The sequence below is a fragment of the Dinoponera quadriceps genome, unplaced genomic scaffold (assembly GCF_001313825.1).
Source record: "Dinoponera quadriceps isolate SergipeBrazil2010 unplaced genomic scaffold, ASM131382v1 scaffold3382, whole genome shotgun sequence".
NCBI lineage: Eukaryota > Metazoa > Arthropoda > Insecta > Hymenoptera > Formicidae > Dinoponera > Dinoponera quadriceps.
Genome location: NW_014557371.1, coordinates 63678 through 80405, shown reverse-complemented (window position 1 = coordinate 80405; position 16728 = coordinate 63678). Strand labels below are relative to the sequence as shown.

The following is a 16728-nucleotide window of genomic DNA, read 5'->3' as shown; positions in this document are numbered from 1 at the left end:
TGCTTTGATGTCCTGAAAATCCACCTCATCATTAGAGGATAAGTATGCTAATAATAATTTATCTGAAAATAAATTTTTGCTCTCCCTCCTCCCCGACTAAAATCCTGGCTACGCCCATGATCCTGTGAGATGTTTCCAGTAAAAAAAAGAAACTGCGTTTCGATAAACTAAGATTACGGTCTTTCGATTTCTTGAATTTCGGCTAACTGTAAGATATCACTGATAAAGCAGGTAAACCAATGCGATATATCTTTAGCACTGATACGAACCCAGAAGTAGTACATCAGATTGTAGAAAACTACATTATCAGTAGTCGCTCAATAATGGTTCAAACCCACGCAATGGTTCAATTATTTACTGAATATGAGATTTGTTCCTTTTAGCTCCGCTTTTCTTTGCTTTTTACACAATTCTCAGATTTCACGTTTTTCCTTTCGACGATATATTTTACTTATTCCGTTATTTCCTTTACTTATTTTGCTTCAAGTAGAAGAGAAACAGTGTGATACGAATGTAATCACAAATCAGCTGATTTGACTTTAAAATCCGCGTACGAAGTTCATCATGGCAGCCCACCAGCCGCTCGTATCTGTTTCTCGCGCGGAGGACACACTAGGCGCGCATTGTACAATTTGAGATGATTGTAGCAGAGACATGCAGGGAATTTGTCTATAAATGTCCATTATGCAAACGTTGATCATTCACTGGCAAAAGCATGTCGTCATAGATCGCAATTATTCATGGTCGATGCAGCTACGTCAGGAACGTGAGAGAACAAAGAATATTACAGCGTCATTTAAATCAGAGATAACATGTCTCTAATTTGTTATTCGAGATTTTTATCATAACAATCAGAGTGATTACATAGTCTAATGAGTGAAGTAGCCTGTGGTGGTTGTCTTGTCAAGCATCCCCCTCATTTGTTTTGCAACTATCGTTGGAAGAAGTGTCTTTTCATCAAGTGTCAGAATAAATTTGGCAATGGATCAAATTGTAACAGGATGGAGGCGTTATGTAATGGTACAACCATCTATAATGCTGATGCTGATTGCACAATCAATGTCAGGTAACGACTAATCCTTCATATCAATGCAATGGCTGTGTATATATATTTTTCTACAGGTACTATTCTGACAGATTTAATAATATATCGTACGTGCACTGTGACATTAAGGATAAACCAAACAGAATGTCTGATACTCCACAATAATGGCAGCAGTCCGGAAGCCTTGAAAATAAATTTACAGGTACAACCACATGTCAGCTTAATATTGATGAGTAAGTCCTTCATTGAAAGTATCTTTCCCTCCTTTCTGTCTTTGTTCCTGGGACCATGGAGCGACAAGTATGGGAGAAAACCGCTTATATTGTCTGGATACACAGGTAAAAAAGTTGTTTGTTAATTTGTATGATCTGTGTTATCATGAAGCTAAAAAAAGAACTTGAGTTGTATGATATTTTGCGGAGTGAAAGAAAAAACATAATTTTTAAAAGTTTAATATTTTCTTTTTCCAGGTATATCTTTAACCTATCTTCTACTTTCTGTAATGACTGGTTGGGACATTGCACCCTGGTATTTGTTACTAGCTTTTGTCCCTGCTGCACTCTTGGGTGGTCTGTGTGTATTGGTATTAGCATCACTGTGTTACATCACAGATATAACGAATGATAATGAGCGATCGTGGCATTTGGCCTGGCTAGATGCACTAATATCTCTTGGTTTACTAATTGGTTTATTTTCTGGGCCAGCAATACTTGAAGCCTATGGATATACTGCTGTGTTCGGCATTGCAACTGTATTATGCATTGCAGCAACATTATATATATTATTGTTTGTTCCGGAAACTATACAAAATCATAGTACTGTGAGTGTCTCAAAGTATAAATGTATTTGCAAGTAGAAACGTTCAGTGTGATGGAAAAATTGAGATGTAACACACACACACACACACACACACACACACACACAATCTTAAAGTTACAAGGATAAACTTCACAAAGGCATAAAATGGGCCCAGATGAACAGAAAAATTCTGTACTATTTTGCAGACAATACGCAAAATTTCAAATTATTTATTATTAAGAATAGTCTTGTATAGAGAATTCTTTAATTAATAATATATAATATTATAGTATTATTTGCAAAATAATACATGATTTTTTGTTCAGAATGATCTAATCTATAAATATATGATAACTGTTGTATCTAACGAGGGGTCCCAGATTCGAGGTTCAAGGGATTGGTATATCAGTATATTTAAATGCAAAACAGATTAACTCTATCATCGAATGTGCAGCTATTTATAGGGCTGTTTATGAGAAAATGATTTATCGAAAAGTAATCGGTTGAGTTGCAATGTTGATTAATTCATTAGGTTGCAATCAGAGGCCGCCGATATATTGGTATGTGTAGACAGTATGTTTATCGAATAAATCATTAGCAGCGCAACTTAAATATCGAGTTTCGGTTATTAACAAACTTTAAATTGTGACATATTTCTTTACTTAACGTGTTTATAGCGAGTGCTAATCACACTGTGACAAGTGATACCAATTATTATGAGTGCCAGGTATAGCGATTTACGTTATTTCAATTCAATATTTTGAACATGATATGTTTTATTTTTCTAATATAACTATGTATTCTTGTAACGTAGAATCTTGACTAATCTCTACAAAAAAAAACGAATTCCACAAGTGTAGTTAGTTTTGCATCAAGAGACAGCTTAAAATTGAATTTCTGTATTTTAAAACTGCCAATCACCTCTTCCCCTATTTATAGATTAGATCACTGAAAAGAAAAGTCCTTTACTATTTTGCAATTATAACACATAAGTTTTTTGAGTTATTAATTAAAGAAACCTTTATACATGGCTATTTTCAACAATTAATAACTCGAAATTTTGCAAAATGGTACATGACTTTTCTGCACATCATGGGAACCGAAATAGGTTCGGAACATTCTGTATATATAAATAGCAGAGAACAAATGATCGTCACTTTTCCATTTTTTGCAGGGTGCTATTTGCAAGATATTTGATTTTGTGCTTGTGAAAGATCTTGTTCGTGCATGCATTAAGAAGAGAGAGGGATTCAATAGATCGTTAGTTTGGAGCTGCATAGTTTGTCTCACATTACTTTTAATCACCTTACAAGGGGAACTTACTATAGGATATTTATTTGCAAGTGCCCGACTTAGTTGGAATGTAAAACAATACTCCACTTATGTAGGTGTGAGTGTTGTTTTAGGAATATTTGGCACGATATTGGGTATCAAATTGATGCGGCAATGTGCAGGTATTGGTTTATCCTTGGACAACCCTTCGAAGTGTCTTTTACAATGAGAAAAATTTCATATAAGATTTTATGAAGTAGGATTTTATAAGATACTTGTATTATTTTAGAACTTCCAGAGGCGATAATTGCCATAATATCTGTCATATCATCTCTTAGTAGTTCTTTAATGCGTGCTTTTATATGGCAATCTTGGCACATGTATTTGGCAACAAGTATGGGATCATTTAGTGATTTATCTCGACCGATGATACGTGCTGTGTTATCCAAAACTGTGCCTCTGCAAGATATGGGTAAGCTTTACTGCTTGTAAAAGCAATTATTAAATAAAGAAAAATATGTATGATAGATCATGCGTATGAAGTTACACAGAATATTTTCAGATATATATTTGGATATAGAGACATTTGTAGTTTCTTTAAGATATTCATATTAACTTAATAAAAACCATATTTTTACATGCATTTATCTTTACAGGAAAGATTTTTTCTCTGACTTCGTCTTTAGAGACTCTGTTGCCATTCGCAGCAGCTTCTCTGTATACCTTTTTGTACTCTCACTACATGCCACCTGTATATCCTGTGCCAGTATGGTTTTTATCGGCAGCATTTTATATTATGACTATTATACTATTGATAAATATTCAGATTATGATAAAACGCCATAATACATGTTATGTCTCATTAAGAGATAACAGTGATTAGAATCAGTGATAAATTTTATCAGTCAGGAATATAAATTAGTAAATTAATTAGAAAAGTTAGAATAATGAGAATATTTTAATGAATATATTTTTTTATGCATTTTAATATTTGATTGATTTATATCTTGTAACTATAACTTTTGTAATTATAACTTTTATGCTTGTGTAAAGCATGGTTCTTACAATGCTCAAATTATTACAAAGTTCCATGCAAATTTATACTTTTGAATTTCCCATTACCAAGTAATTTTCTTGTATATCATGCAGGTATCCATTCGTAATACGATAATCTAATATTAGAAATAAAATAATTGTTTTATATTTTTTGTACTATTAGTACAACTATAATATAATAATATAATAGAGAAACTAGAGAGAGAATATGGATGTAATTAACTTGTTATACAATAGCCTATTCAATATAAGCTGTTTTTATACCTCTGATGATAGCAAACCGGTTCACACACATACACACACGCCATGTTGATTTTTACTTAATATTTCTCGCGAAAGATGCGATGAAGCCATTAATGGCTGCATTCCAAATCCCTATTTAAGCATTTAATTGACCAATCAGGATAAAGAGAGCAAAGCCAGCAGCAACCGATGCTTGTTTTCGTGCTGGATAGCTGAATAGAAATACTGCGTTCTGATTGGTGCATTTCCAAAAATAGATAACAATACACCAATTAAAACACAGTATTTCCATCCAGCAAACAGTCCAGCACGAAAACAATCATCGTGTGCCGCTGGCTTAAGGAAAATTATTTTATCATGATTAATTAAAGATACCTGTCGGGTAAGGGTTTGGAACACAGCTAATGCGAATAAACATTTTGTCAGAGTCGATTTTCCAACAAGAATGGTTACATTACACAAAGTTATTGGCTAACTATCATCTTAAAATGATTTTAAGATAATATCCAGCCAATAAAACGATTCTGTGCAGCGTGCCCTTTCTGAAACTTCCGCAGAGTTTGTGGGATCTAGCAGTTTCTTTCGTTCGTGCTATAAATTTGCGAACACGTTGTTACAAGCTTCTCGCATGTTTACAGTTTTATTAATATGATATTTTAATAGACACGTGCGTTTGTCTAAACATGTTAACAACAAAGATTTTTTTTAGAAAGACGAAGGGAGGCAATATATTTAAGGTATGATTTAATACATCATCATAAATGATAAATTTATGATTATTAGGGTTTATTAACAGTAAGATACTTGTACTTTGTATATGTTTTTAAATATTTACTTTTTCTCTTATTTGTTAAAAATAATATCCAAATTTTTACCTTTTTGCTCATTAGACTGTCAGAGAACATTATCTCAGAGATGATATTTGTTGTGGTTTACAAATGTGTGAAAAATGTAAAGGAAGGCCTCAGGATATGATCCTAGATAAAAAAGATGCTGGTGCAAAATCTTCTTTAATTCCTACTCCCTATTATCTTTTACTTGATACAAATGTAATTCTAGATCAAGTAAGTATGACTGTATTATATAATTTCAATTGTTTTTTATATTTATAATAGATTCTTATGTTCTAATAATATATTTACAAATAGTATTCTGATAATATGAATTATTTAATATGAGTTATTTTTATAATATAAATTAAACATCTCTATATTTCTGCCTAATCAATTTAATTTGTAATTATAGATAGATATATTAGAAGAAGATGTTATCACTAACGTAATCATTACACAAACTGTGTTGGAAGAAATTCGACATAAAAGCTCCACTGTATATAAAAAATTGAAAAATATCATATCAGATACAAGAAGGAAATTTTTCATCTTTATTAATGAACATCATCGGTATACAAATATTTATTATATATAAGAAAATTATATATGTATATATAATACATATATTTAATTTTATATTTTGCTACAATTACAAATGTAATTATATTTTGCTGATATTTAACATAATTTATGATATTTGGTTACAACATTTGTATATTATAACATTACATTTGTAGTATTTTGTATATTATAGTGGCATAGTTAAAAATATTTGTTAAATTATATATTTCTAGAGAAACATACATTGAGAGAGAACCTGGTGAAAAAGCAAATGATCGTAATGATAGAGCAATAAGAGTTGCGGTTCAATGGTACAATAATCACTTGAATTTTGACGATCACAATGTAAAGGTTGTCTTATTAACAGATGATGTAAAAAACAGAGAACTTGCAAGTAGAGATGGAATATTTGTTGCATCAAGTAGGATATGTTAAATTATGGCTTATTTAGCTTATTATATAACCATAGGAAAAGCTGGCATACCTATAATGTAATATCAAACATTTATAATATGAAGATTAATATATTTCTCTTTTATAGTGGAAGATTATGTTGCATCCTTGGAAGATGCAAATTTTTTGCTGGATAAGTTATGCAAACGTTCTTACACTTTGGACTCGCAAGGACCAGACCTGTTTCCCTGCCACTTACCACCTGCGGAAATTCATGACGGTATATCATCCGGCAAATTATTGCAAGGAACATTCCTGGCATCGAGAGAAAATTTTCTCGAAGGAAACGTGAACGTTGAAGGAAGAGAAAAAGCTGTAAGATGTATATAATTGTTAGCTCGAGTGTGTTACATGAATATAGTCAATATCAGGATTACATTGTTATTTATTTCAATCGTCATTTTTGTCATCTTAGATCTTTGTGCAAGGACGAACTAATCTCAACAGGGCAGTAGATAGTGATCTAGTTGCGGTTGAGCTTCTACCAGATGATCAATGGTCGTTCCCTAGTGAAATTGTCCTGCAGGACGAAGAAGTTGCAGATGCTGACGATATCCCGGAAGATGAGAAGGAATTTGCTAAGCAGAGTGTATCGAAAGCAAAAGATAAAATACCGACGGGCAAGATTGTTGGTATTATCAAGAGAAAATGGAGACAATATTGTGGGATATTGCAACCAGGTGCAATTAAAGAAGTAAGAGAACTTACCATTCTCTTTCTGTAACCCTTATCGGACACGAGCTTTTTATGAGTGATTCTCACTAGGTTGTAGCTGGTTTCGGTAAATATGCGAAAAATGTTCAGTATTATAAGAATAACGTTTTTGTTAGAAATTATTTATTTTTTGAAGGAGTATTACAAATATATGAGTTTCAATTAATAAATTATTAAAAACTTATAAATAATTATTTATAAGTTTTTAATGTATGATATTTTTTGAAACAATCTCCAACATGAAGGAATGGTTTTCTGTTGCACGTTTCACAGAAGTATACTGTTGTTTTTCTTCCTCCAGGCAACTTACGATTAGAACATACTAAACAGTCATTATGTTTTCCTTTAGCATCAAGTTGGAGGATATGTAGTTTTCCATCTAATCTCTCATTGTCTGTTGTTGATGGCGTTCCATATCGTATAGTTTTCTTTATTCATTTTTGGGCTCAATATATTAGAAAATTGAGTACAAAAGGCAGTGATATATCGCTGGAGATATCAATTGCTCCGTTGCTTATGCTTAACTGACAAGGCAATCGTACCCGCATTTAACAGAGCGAGTTTCGACAGGTTTCGACTTGTCACCTCCTACGTACGACCGCAGCGACGAAGTATTGTTGTCACGTGACAGGTGACTTACGACCGATAAGGGTTAAAATTCTTTTTTTTCTCTTAATACCTACTTTATTGCGAACTTATATCTTCTCCGATATGTAATCGATAGAATGTGAGACATTTGTTTATCCCGGCTGAGAGGAAAATCCCCAAAATAAGAATAGAAACCAGACAAGCTGAGATACTAAGCAAGCAAAGAATAATCGTAGCACTGGATTCGTGGCCGCGAAATTCGAGATATCCGCTTGGCCACTTTGTACGATCACTCGGTAATATAGGAGACAAAGAGACGGAGAATGAAGTGTTGCTTTTGGAACACGACGTTCCGCACAGCCGGTTTTCCGATGCCGTTCTCAGCTTTCTCCCAAGGCTACCTTGGATCATTACGGAAGCGGTATGTGCAGATATGAACAATAATCTACAAATTGCTGAATTTGCCTGCTATTTGACAAATTGACTGCTCCTCTCGGGCTTAACTGATCACGAACATACACATAAATTTGCAGGACATCGCGCAAAGGGAGGATCTTCGACATTTAGACATCTGTTCGGTGGATCCACCTGGCTGCACTGACATCGATGATGCATTACATTGCAGAGAATTACCAAATGGTAATTACGATATCGGTGTACATATTGCTGACGTGTCGCACTTCATAAGACCCGGCACCGCGCTGGACAAGGAAGCGGCTTTACGCGCCACCACTGTATATCTCGTCGACAAACGAATCGATATGGTTCCAGGTGAAAAATACTGCGCTTTAATTAATTTTCTACGTGATTGCAGCATGAATTGTATAATATAAGATGCGCATTTTTCAGAATTACTTAGCTCAAATCTTTGTTCCCTGAGAGGTAAGGAGGAAAGGTTTGCATTTTCTTGTATATGGGAGATTGATTCTAAAGCAAATATAATCAGTACAAAATTTTGCAAGTCTCTCATTTGCTCACGCCAAGCCATGACGTATGAGGAAGCACAATTAAAGATTGACGATGCCACCCAGCATGATGCTATCACACTTTCATTGAGAAGATTAAACAAATTGGCGAAAAAGCTGAAGAAGAAACGTATAGATAATGGGTGTGCTTATCATCGTGTTCTAATATTTGCCCGTGTAAACAGGATGAGTCACTTTAGAAGCCAAAATATTTAAAAAATCATGCAAAATAAGGAGAAATGTTTCGGACCAAAATTGTAGGGTTTGGAAGGAGACATAAAGTTGCTGAACTCAGCTTGTTATAATTGATAGTTCTATGTCATTTTAAGATCAACTTTCTTTTTTTTTTATAAAATAATTTTTTTTTAACATGAATCGGTTTCTCGGTTCATTCAACATGTAAACATATTAAGGTAAGATTATCGAAGAGTGAATACTTTTTGGGATATTTTTTATTCTGGTGTTTTTCAGTATAAGATATATTTTATAACGTATTCACTTTTTGATACCATCACTTTAGAACTTTCTTATATAATAATATGAGAGAAATTGATTACTGATATTTATCATTGCATCGATACATACATGCAAAATGCAATGAAATGTTTTCAAAGTTTCTCTGTTTGCTTACAGCAATCTATTCTACAAAAGTGTTAAAGCGATGTTATCGAAAAGTGAACACTTTATTAGATATTTTGTATCTTATACTGAAAAATAGAATGAAAAGCAAAAATATCTCGAGGAGTGTTCACTTTTTCTTATCTACCTCTTAATACTTTTAAACGCAGAATAAACGGAGAATTCGCTTTGTGTTAAAAAAATTACACGATCCCATTAAAAAAGAATGAAGCTGACCTTGAAATGACTGAATTATTGACTGTATAGCGAAGTTAAGGTCACCAACTTATACCTCTCTCGAAATCCTACAACTTCGTCCGGAACATTTCTTTCTATTTTGCTTGATTCTTTACACATTCAGACTTTTGAAGTGAAGTGACTCGTCCTATACGAAGTATAAAATATTGCGAAGCTTCTTTAATATCGCGTTTCGTTTCCAGCGCTTTAACCTTAGCGTCACCTGAGATACGTTTCCAAGTGGACAGCGAGACGCACGATCCTATTGACGTGGAAGCGAAGAAATTGAGAGAGACCAATTCCATGGTGGAGGAGTTCATGTTGCTCGCGAACATCAGCGTTGCCGAGAAGATACTGGCAGAATTCCCAGAATGCGCTATGTTGAGGAGGCATCCTGAGCCGCCGCTGAGCAATTTTGAGCCGTTAATTAAAGCTGCACAGAATCAGGTATATTCAATTGATCATCGCCACGATGTACAGCATTGGTGCGTATCATTCCTCGGCGATTCGCGATTGATGGCGTGAAAATTGATCGCAGGGCTTCACCATAAACATAAACACCGGTAAGGAACTGGCGCAATCGTTGGAAGGAGCCCGAAAGGAGTCGAATCCTTACTTCAATACAATGCTGAGAATATTAGCTACGCGATGTATGATGCAAGCGGTGTATTTTATCAGCGGGATGCATCAACCACAAGAATTTGCGCACTACGGACTGGCGTGTCCCATCTACACGCACTTCACGTCTCCTATTCGAAGGTGAGGCACATTTGAGAGCCATCCGAAAAAGGACTCGGTAAATTCATTCATGTCTACGACTTTTTCTATCGCGCGATGACGTCGCAGGTACGCGGACATAATCGTGCACCGCTTGTTAGCCATGTGCATAGGCGCTGAAGCAACTTATCCGGAATTATTGGATAAGAAGAAGAATCATTTGCTGTGCCACAATCTGAATTACCGGAATCGAATGGCTCAATACGCCGGCCGGGCCTCAGTCGCGCTTCATACACATGTTAGTCCAATTTACATTTCACTCCTTCTGTGTGTGTGTGTGTGTGTTTCGACGCATTATTTGAAAAAACTTGCGCTTTTAACGTGACGGTCGTCTAACATATTTCAGCTATTCTTCCGGGGCAAAGTTCAGGATGAGGAAGGGTACATTCTATTTGTACGGAAAAACGCATTGCAAGTGCTCATACCAAAGTATGGTTTAGAAGGAACGCTGTATTTAAATAATTCTACTGCACCGTTCACGCACAATCCCGAGGATCAGTCTCAAACCTGTGGAGATGTTGTATTTCGAGCGTTTGATCCTATTGTTGTGCAAATGAGTTTGGACAGATCTAATGTACAACACGAGAAATTGTTCTTCAAGCTTGTAAAACCGGAGGTGAGTGTATGAAACGTTTTCTTCAACCGCCATTTCTAAAGTTCTTTAGCTGTTACACTATTGTGTTTATATTGGATTATAACGTTAAAGCGGGATCTACAATGAGAATTTAAGTTGTAAGATTTAAGAAATTGACCAGTTATAATTGACTTTTCTTCTATAATTCGACCGTGCTTGGCTAATTTCTTAAGGCTTAGAGCTTAAAGCATCAGTATAGACCGGGACTAAAAGAAATCACACACGGCAGTAGTAAGATAACAAAAATTACACAACACTAAAGTATTACATCTCAGTATATAGTACACACATATAAAAAAGGTATGTACTGTTTGTCTGTTTATGTCTTTAGATACCAGGTTTTAGCGTTCCTCCATTAAATACAAAAGTCACCGGTAACCCTGAGGAGAATTCGACAAAAGAAACATTAAAACGCAAAGCAGAAGAGCAACAAGAGCCCAACAAAATTAGTAATAAGAAAGCGGGGAAGAAGAAGAAGAAAAAGAAGAATTAATCTTATCTCCTTTAAAAGAGAATATATTTCATATGTATTATGTAAGATAATACTTAAAATAATACCTAAGGAACATAATGAACACACGTCATTGTTTTATAAAAATTATATTCTCTTGCTGTATAATTATAGTTGAACATTTTATTCACAATTTACAAAATCTTTATAACAAGACAAAAAATTGTTAATGAATTATTAGACAATATTCACATAGAAAAAAGATTTACATGTACAAGTTAAATAATTTCTCTCATTGCGAGTTAATTATCACATAGACGAATATAACGAAGAGTGTGGGAGAGATTGAAAAATAGGAAAAGATTATTTTGCTTTTCCAATAATAACCAAGAGTAAAATTCTATAATTTATGATGTATGCGCAATTTTTGCAATTAAATAGTTAAAAACCATGCGTATTTTTTTTGTCGCAATGTAAATATTTATTGCGATGAATAAGATGTAATAGTCTTCCTAGCACTTTAGGTGTATCTTACCCTACCTACCATCGAATAACAAAGTCTAACATGTTCAAGCATACTTTTATTGTTTACTTTATATATTTTTTATTATTCATATATATATTAAACATATAATTCTATATATTCATATATATATTACAAATTAAACTCCGCAAAGCAGAAAAATAATACAAGTCAAAACTAGGGAAAGAAATGAAAAAGAGAAATTGAAAATATAATTTTACTAATATAAACTATATAATAAATGTGTATCATTGTTTTACAAAAATTATATTCTCTTCCTATATATCGAATATAGCTTCGACTATAATTATATAATCGAACATATAATTTCTTTTTTGTACTTTTTTTTCATTTATCGTTACTAATTTCATTTATTATTGTTAATACTTCAATACTGAATAATTTTGGTTGGTCTTAGGATGACTATTACTTCTCATTTAAATATGTACACAATCTTTTAAAATTATTAAGTATCCTCTGAGTTTTTTCTCATAACTTAGGTAAAAAACGATTNTTTATATATGTCCAAAAGGACCTTCTCTTTTGTAAGTATAAATATATATATGTGTGTGGTCTTTATAAATCTATATAAATCTATATATGAATCTTACTATATACATATATTCATAGATTTTCAGAAGTTCATGAACAGTTTCTCCTGCAAATTTTTGCAGAAAATATATGTAATAATACATGCTAATTATTTGTTAAAAAATTCAGTTTCATTCAACGCATTTCCGAAGGCGAATATATTTGACTGTTAATATTGGAATAATCTTATTAATTAAAATTTAAAAAAATGTTGAGTACATTTTTACTTCGGTTTAAAACAAGCATTTTTTTAACCTGGACGTTTATACGGATTTTTCTCATTATTTTAATAAGCGGGGTAAATTCTAAGAGAATATTCGACATTAATTTTGAAACATTTCCTAAAATTTACCAAATATACATATAGTCTTGTTCACGACAATATATGAACAATATGTCAAGCACAAGACTATTTACATTATCTCCCTCTGAAAGAATGGAAAGACGAAAACTTATGAAATACTGTCATATATAAACCCGTGAAAAAGGTATAACATATAATTAATAAGGTACAGTGAAAATAAACCTAACAGTATATACGACATGCTGACATGGTGATGCATTTTTTCCTTTATAAATAATGTAAAAATTTCATGTGACAAACTGTACAATGGTAAAACGGTTAAAATCGATTTAATTTAAAGGCATATTTTACCCCAAATAAAAATAATAAATAGTAAAAATCCTACGCTGTGCCGATACAGATTAATGAATTATTTTTCTTGTAATAATTTAACGAAAGAATGCTTGAGCAAGACGTCGAATATATTTGTGGTGTCTCAGATTGTGACATCACACTTGATGATCCACTGAAAAAAGTGTACATAAATGTATTGTAAAGTGAGATTAAATTATATATTAAAAAAAAAAAAAAGATATAAAAGTTCACCCATTCAAAGTGCTGATAAAGTCCTGAGTAGGCCATAACCGTACAATTCCATCTATGCTCGCGCTGGCGATGTACTGGCCGTCTAAACTCCAGTCTACATGCATAACTGTTTCTTTGTGACCCTTCAATTCGGTTAGCACTGTATTAGTTGCTAAATCCCATATTGATATAGATTTGTCGTCACCTAAATAAGAGTTTCCGAGATTAGGCGCGAATTATTTATTGATTATTTACTAATTAATACTTTATTAATTATTTACTATTAATTACTAATCTCACGATTACGATTCTATATTAAATAGATACAAAATGCAATAACCAACTTTTAGCATCAATATACCAATAATATAATAAAGGTAAATAGACACGAATCTCTTTTTGAAAACTACGTAAAATTAAAACGAGAAGAGAGTAACGTTAACTATCGTAAAGAAATTTTCTATCCGATATTAATTATACGACATTTTTACATTCCCATCATGTACTCTTCTTACTTAAAGAAATAATAATGCATAATACTCTTGAACAATGAAGTGTCCATTTACATTTGCAGTTTATATATATTTATAATCATAATTACCAGCAGCGGCCAGATATTTGCCGTCTGGACTAAACGCTAAACTGTAAATGGCTGACTCTGCTCCGACGTACACTCGCAATAGGTTACCATCATCTTTGGACCACAATCTTACGGTTTTGTCGGCGGAACCCGTCGCTAAATATCGGGCGTTTGGATGAAACTTCACGCACTGAAACAGCGTGTGAATATATTACGTTGCTGTTTGATATTATTCAAATGAATACACGCGGCATACAACGATAAAAGCCATACATTGACATCTAAAAAGTGACCGGCGAATATTCTTAGTGGAAACGTTCTATCCAATGACCACAGTTTGGCAGTTCTATCGTGTGAACCTGTAGCGATATATAAATTGAACACACTGGTATCCATGCACCATATCGGGTAACTATGGCCACTGTAAGAAAAAAAAAATTACTTGCACGTGATATGTGTATCACATATTCATCTTATGATTGCATTTACTTAATCTCCCATGAACATTTGCGTTCACAACGTTACGAATCGCGAATTTGAAGTTATCCCGTATATTTGTGATATTTGGCATAAAATGTTCATCAGCGAATGAGCGTGTATATTAAAATAACAAAGAGTTACGTACCTATATATTGTTGCACACGAGTAATCATCAAGTCTCCACGCTCTCATATCCTTATCGCTCGATACAGACAGGAGGATCTCCGATTCCGGAATAAATCTTAAATCATGCACCACGTCCGTATGCCCTCTCAATATCACCGCTCCCGCTTCGCTTCTTCTGTCGTCATGAAATTGTTTCTCGTAAAATATCGGTACCTTAAAATCGGATTAGGAAAGTGGCACAATTACAGCTTACATTGCATTATCTTGCTCGTTGCAACTACGAGATGGAAGTACGTCACAGGCGAGCGGTATGTGTGTGCTTTTATGTTTCGGTTTGAGTAAGACCGTTTCGCCTATACCCCACAAGCGTATCTCGGCCGTACTAAATCCTACAGCTAATTTATCCATTTTCGAAGCAATAAGAGCACTACTTGCACTGCGACATATGAAACGAGGGCGCATTAAATATAGACGATAACATCCCCGTCGAGAATAAGTCGTGTGTGAATAAACAGACTGTGGGAAACGTCGAGATTCGTAATTACTTTTCTATGGCATTTTTCACCGTGAATATTCTCAGTGGTTGATGAGCGTTATCCCTTATTAATCGTATGGCTTCTTGCAATTCTCTCATTTCCCGATCCACACCAGTGCCAGACGGTTGCTCCACATGCCCGTTAATACCTGCCTCGTATCTCGGACCTTTCTCTTCGTGAGCTTCTCCATCCATTTGAGAGCCATGTGCCTTTCTGATTATCGTCACGTGCGTATTTATAATCTACGAAGAGTCGAAATTTTTGCTCCTTTACATCTTCTAGTCGGTAATATCTTTATAGAATCGAAGTGCTTAAAAAAAAAAAAAGAGACACGCCTGAGAACGCGGTTAATTATATTTACCTGCAATAATATTATGTGTCCATGTTTGGCAAGATATTGCTGTAGGCAGATATGTGCTGGCTCCGATAAGTCCACTTTGTACTTTCTAGTTCTAAACGCATTCACCAAAGGTCTCAATTCAATATCCTGTACTGAAAATACACCGGATAAATCCTCTAGGAAATTTTTCTCAGTATCGCTGATAAATTCATGCTGATGTGCCTTCAAAAATTGTATCGCGGTCTCTTTGTTGCCAGCGTGCAGCATTTCTAAATAAAGATGGCAAAATATCGGATACAAAAGACCTTGCAGTTCCATTTTGATCTTTTCGTTAAGTATGGCGTTCATCCATGTCTTCAAACTGAAAGAAAAATTTGAAACTTTAGTCCATGTAACACATACATATACATATAACTGTATTACCAATGAAATTAATCTGGTACATTGTTGCTTTATACAATTAAGTTGTACCAACATATTGATTGTTTCAATTAGTATTCATAATAAATCATATTTTTAAATGCTGCACATTTAACAGGAAAGAAGTATTAAATCAACGCAGAAATAATTACATTATGACTTTATAGTTAAACAAGATAAAATATTATATACAAAGTATTAATAAATTAATTAGCACACAGCAATATATTTATATTATTCATATATTTATATTATTCAGAAAGAAAAAGTATCCAATCTGTGTAAAGAATATTTTTTTTAATTTATTCTAAGATTATTATAAATTTAAATGGTGCAAAACAGGCTTTAGCTTCTGCTGCATGTAATAACAATATAAGAAACAGTACAGAATAGAGAAATCAATTTCAGAGTTTGACGAGACCGCTTAAGTCTGTCCTTTCTTTTGCGGAGTTTTAAATTATATGAGAACCAAAAGAAGAATTAAATTGACAATATCAGTACACAATTGAATGTATTATGCCTATATTTACGAAGAATTGAACACATGTTTTTAGATCGAGCAAATATCACGTTGTGCAATCCTGTAAGGACTTTGATTAACGAGACTTAACCGTTTGTAAGCTTGTTCCGCTGCGGTAGTGTCAATGGTGATGGCGCTAAAAATAATGGAATTGTCGCGGGAAGTACCGCACTCGGCGGTACCGTTCAGTGTCATTTGATCGCTGCTCTGGCAAAACAAGTGGTCGTTTTTATTGTTACAGAAGACGTCGTTGGCCTGCAACAACATAGTGGCGGCGAGGTTAATTTGAGGTTATAAATGATGAAAAGCGTGGTGAACATCGGCGATCTCGCAATTTTGCACCTGATAGCGGCGTCGTTTCAAGTATGACTCGATCACGTTAATTATTTCATTCTTCACTCGCTTCATCTTCATCAAGACCCCGGCAACGATGACCTCGGCCTCGCCGTTTCAAACCGTACACTCAAACACAATACAACGCGTGACAGTCACTGCTGCT

At 33.9% G+C, this 16728-nt stretch overlaps 3 protein-coding genes across 6 annotated transcripts; 2 read left to right on the top strand and 1 right to left on the bottom strand.

Annotated features, from left to right (window-relative positions):
* Positions 1–555: 555 nt before the first annotated feature.
* LOC106749067 (proton-coupled folate transporter-like) lies at positions 556–4434 on the top strand. 3 transcript variants are annotated; one of them, XM_014628132.1, is made up of 6 exons: positions 556–1066; positions 1123–1383; positions 1588–1865; positions 3018–3297; positions 3405–3587; positions 3772–4434. In XM_014628132.1, the coding sequence occupies exons 1-6, from the start codon at positions 982–984 to the stop codon at positions 3996–3998; spliced, it is 1314 nt and encodes a 437-aa protein (XP_014483618.1). In that variant the 5' UTR covers positions 556–981; the 3' UTR covers positions 3999–4434. The 3 variants fall into 3 exon arrangements, with proteins under 3 accessions (XP_014483618.1, XP_014483617.1, XP_014483619.1); XM_014628131.1 differs by having other exon boundaries at positions 1516–1865; XM_014628133.1 differs by having other exon boundaries at positions 557–1066; positions 1750–1865.
* A 477-nt stretch (positions 4435–4911) lies between these two features.
* On the top strand, positions 4912–11696 carry LOC106749070 (exosome complex exonuclease RRP44). Its single transcript, XM_014628140.1, has 14 exons — positions 4912–5151; positions 5305–5478; positions 5660–5817; positions 6042–6229; positions 6350–6576; positions 6677–6955; positions 7700–7984; positions 8097–8334; positions 8413–8671; positions 9587–9830; positions 9922–10142; positions 10230–10398; positions 10507–10776; positions 11126–11696. Exons 1-14 carry the CDS (start codon positions 5098–5100, stop codon positions 11285–11287), a joined length of 2928 nt encoding a protein of 975 aa, XP_014483626.1. The 5' UTR covers positions 4912–5097; the 3' UTR covers positions 11288–11696.
* Positions 11697–11985: 289 nt separating this feature from the next.
* LOC106749056 (TAF5-like RNA polymerase II p300/CBP-associated factor-associated factor 65 kDa subunit 5L) lies at positions 11986–16709 on the bottom strand. Of its 2 annotated transcripts, XM_014628106.1 has the most exons (10): positions 16572–16709; positions 16321–16484; positions 15311–15650; positions 14959–15191; positions 14667–14849; positions 14433–14588; positions 14081–14228; positions 13829–13997; positions 13249–13432; positions 11986–13168 (listed from the first exon to the last, which is right to left on the bottom strand). In XM_014628106.1, exons 1-10 carry the CDS (start codon positions 16641–16643, stop codon positions 13045–13047), a joined length of 1773 nt encoding a protein of 590 aa, XP_014483592.1. In that variant the 5' UTR covers positions 16644–16709; the 3' UTR covers positions 11986–13044. The 2 variants fall into 2 exon arrangements, with proteins under 2 accessions (XP_014483592.1, XP_014483593.1); XM_014628107.1 differs by lacking the exon at positions 16321–16484 and having other exon boundaries at positions 16572–16659.
* Positions 16710–16728: the final 19 nt, after the last annotated feature.

Excerpts from the sequence above, each read along its gene's own strand:
- LOC106749070 (XM_014628140.1), top strand. The coding sequence starts at position 5,098 with ATGTTAACAACAAAGATTTTTTTTAGAAAGACGAAGGGAGGCAATATA. Across the intron at positions 5,152-5,304 it reads AGGGAGGCAATATATTTAAG|ACTGTCAGAGAACATTATCT; the intron begins GTATGATTTAAT and ends TTTGCTCATTAG. Across the intron at positions 10,143-10,229 it reads TTCACGTCTCCTATTCGAAG|GTACGCGGACATAATCGTGC; the intron begins GTGAGGCACATT and ends ATGACGTCGCAG.
- LOC106749067 (XM_014628131.1), top strand. The coding sequence starts at position 982 with ATGGATCAAATTGTAACAGGATGGAGGCGTTATGTAATGGTACAACCA. Across the intron at positions 1,067-1,122 it reads GATTGCACAATCAATGTCAG|GTACTATTCTGACAGATTTA; the intron begins GTAACGACTAAT and ends ATTTTTCTACAG. Across the intron at positions 1,866-3,017 it reads CTATACAAAATCATAGTACT|GGTGCTATTTGCAAGATATT; the intron begins GTGAGTGTCTCA and ends CATTTTTTGCAG.
- LOC106749056 (XM_014628106.1), bottom strand. The coding sequence starts at position 16,643 with ATGAAGATGAAGCGAGTGAAGAATGAAATAATTAACGTGATCGAGTCA. Across the intron at positions 13,998-14,080 it reads GTCACTTTTTAGATGTCAAT|TGCGTGAAGTTTCATCCAAA; the intron begins GTATGGCTTTTA and ends ACGCTGTTTCAG. Across the intron at positions 13,433-13,828 it reads CAAATATCTGGCCGCTGCTG|GTGACGACAAATCTATATCA; the intron begins GTAATTATGATT and ends ACTCTTATTTAG.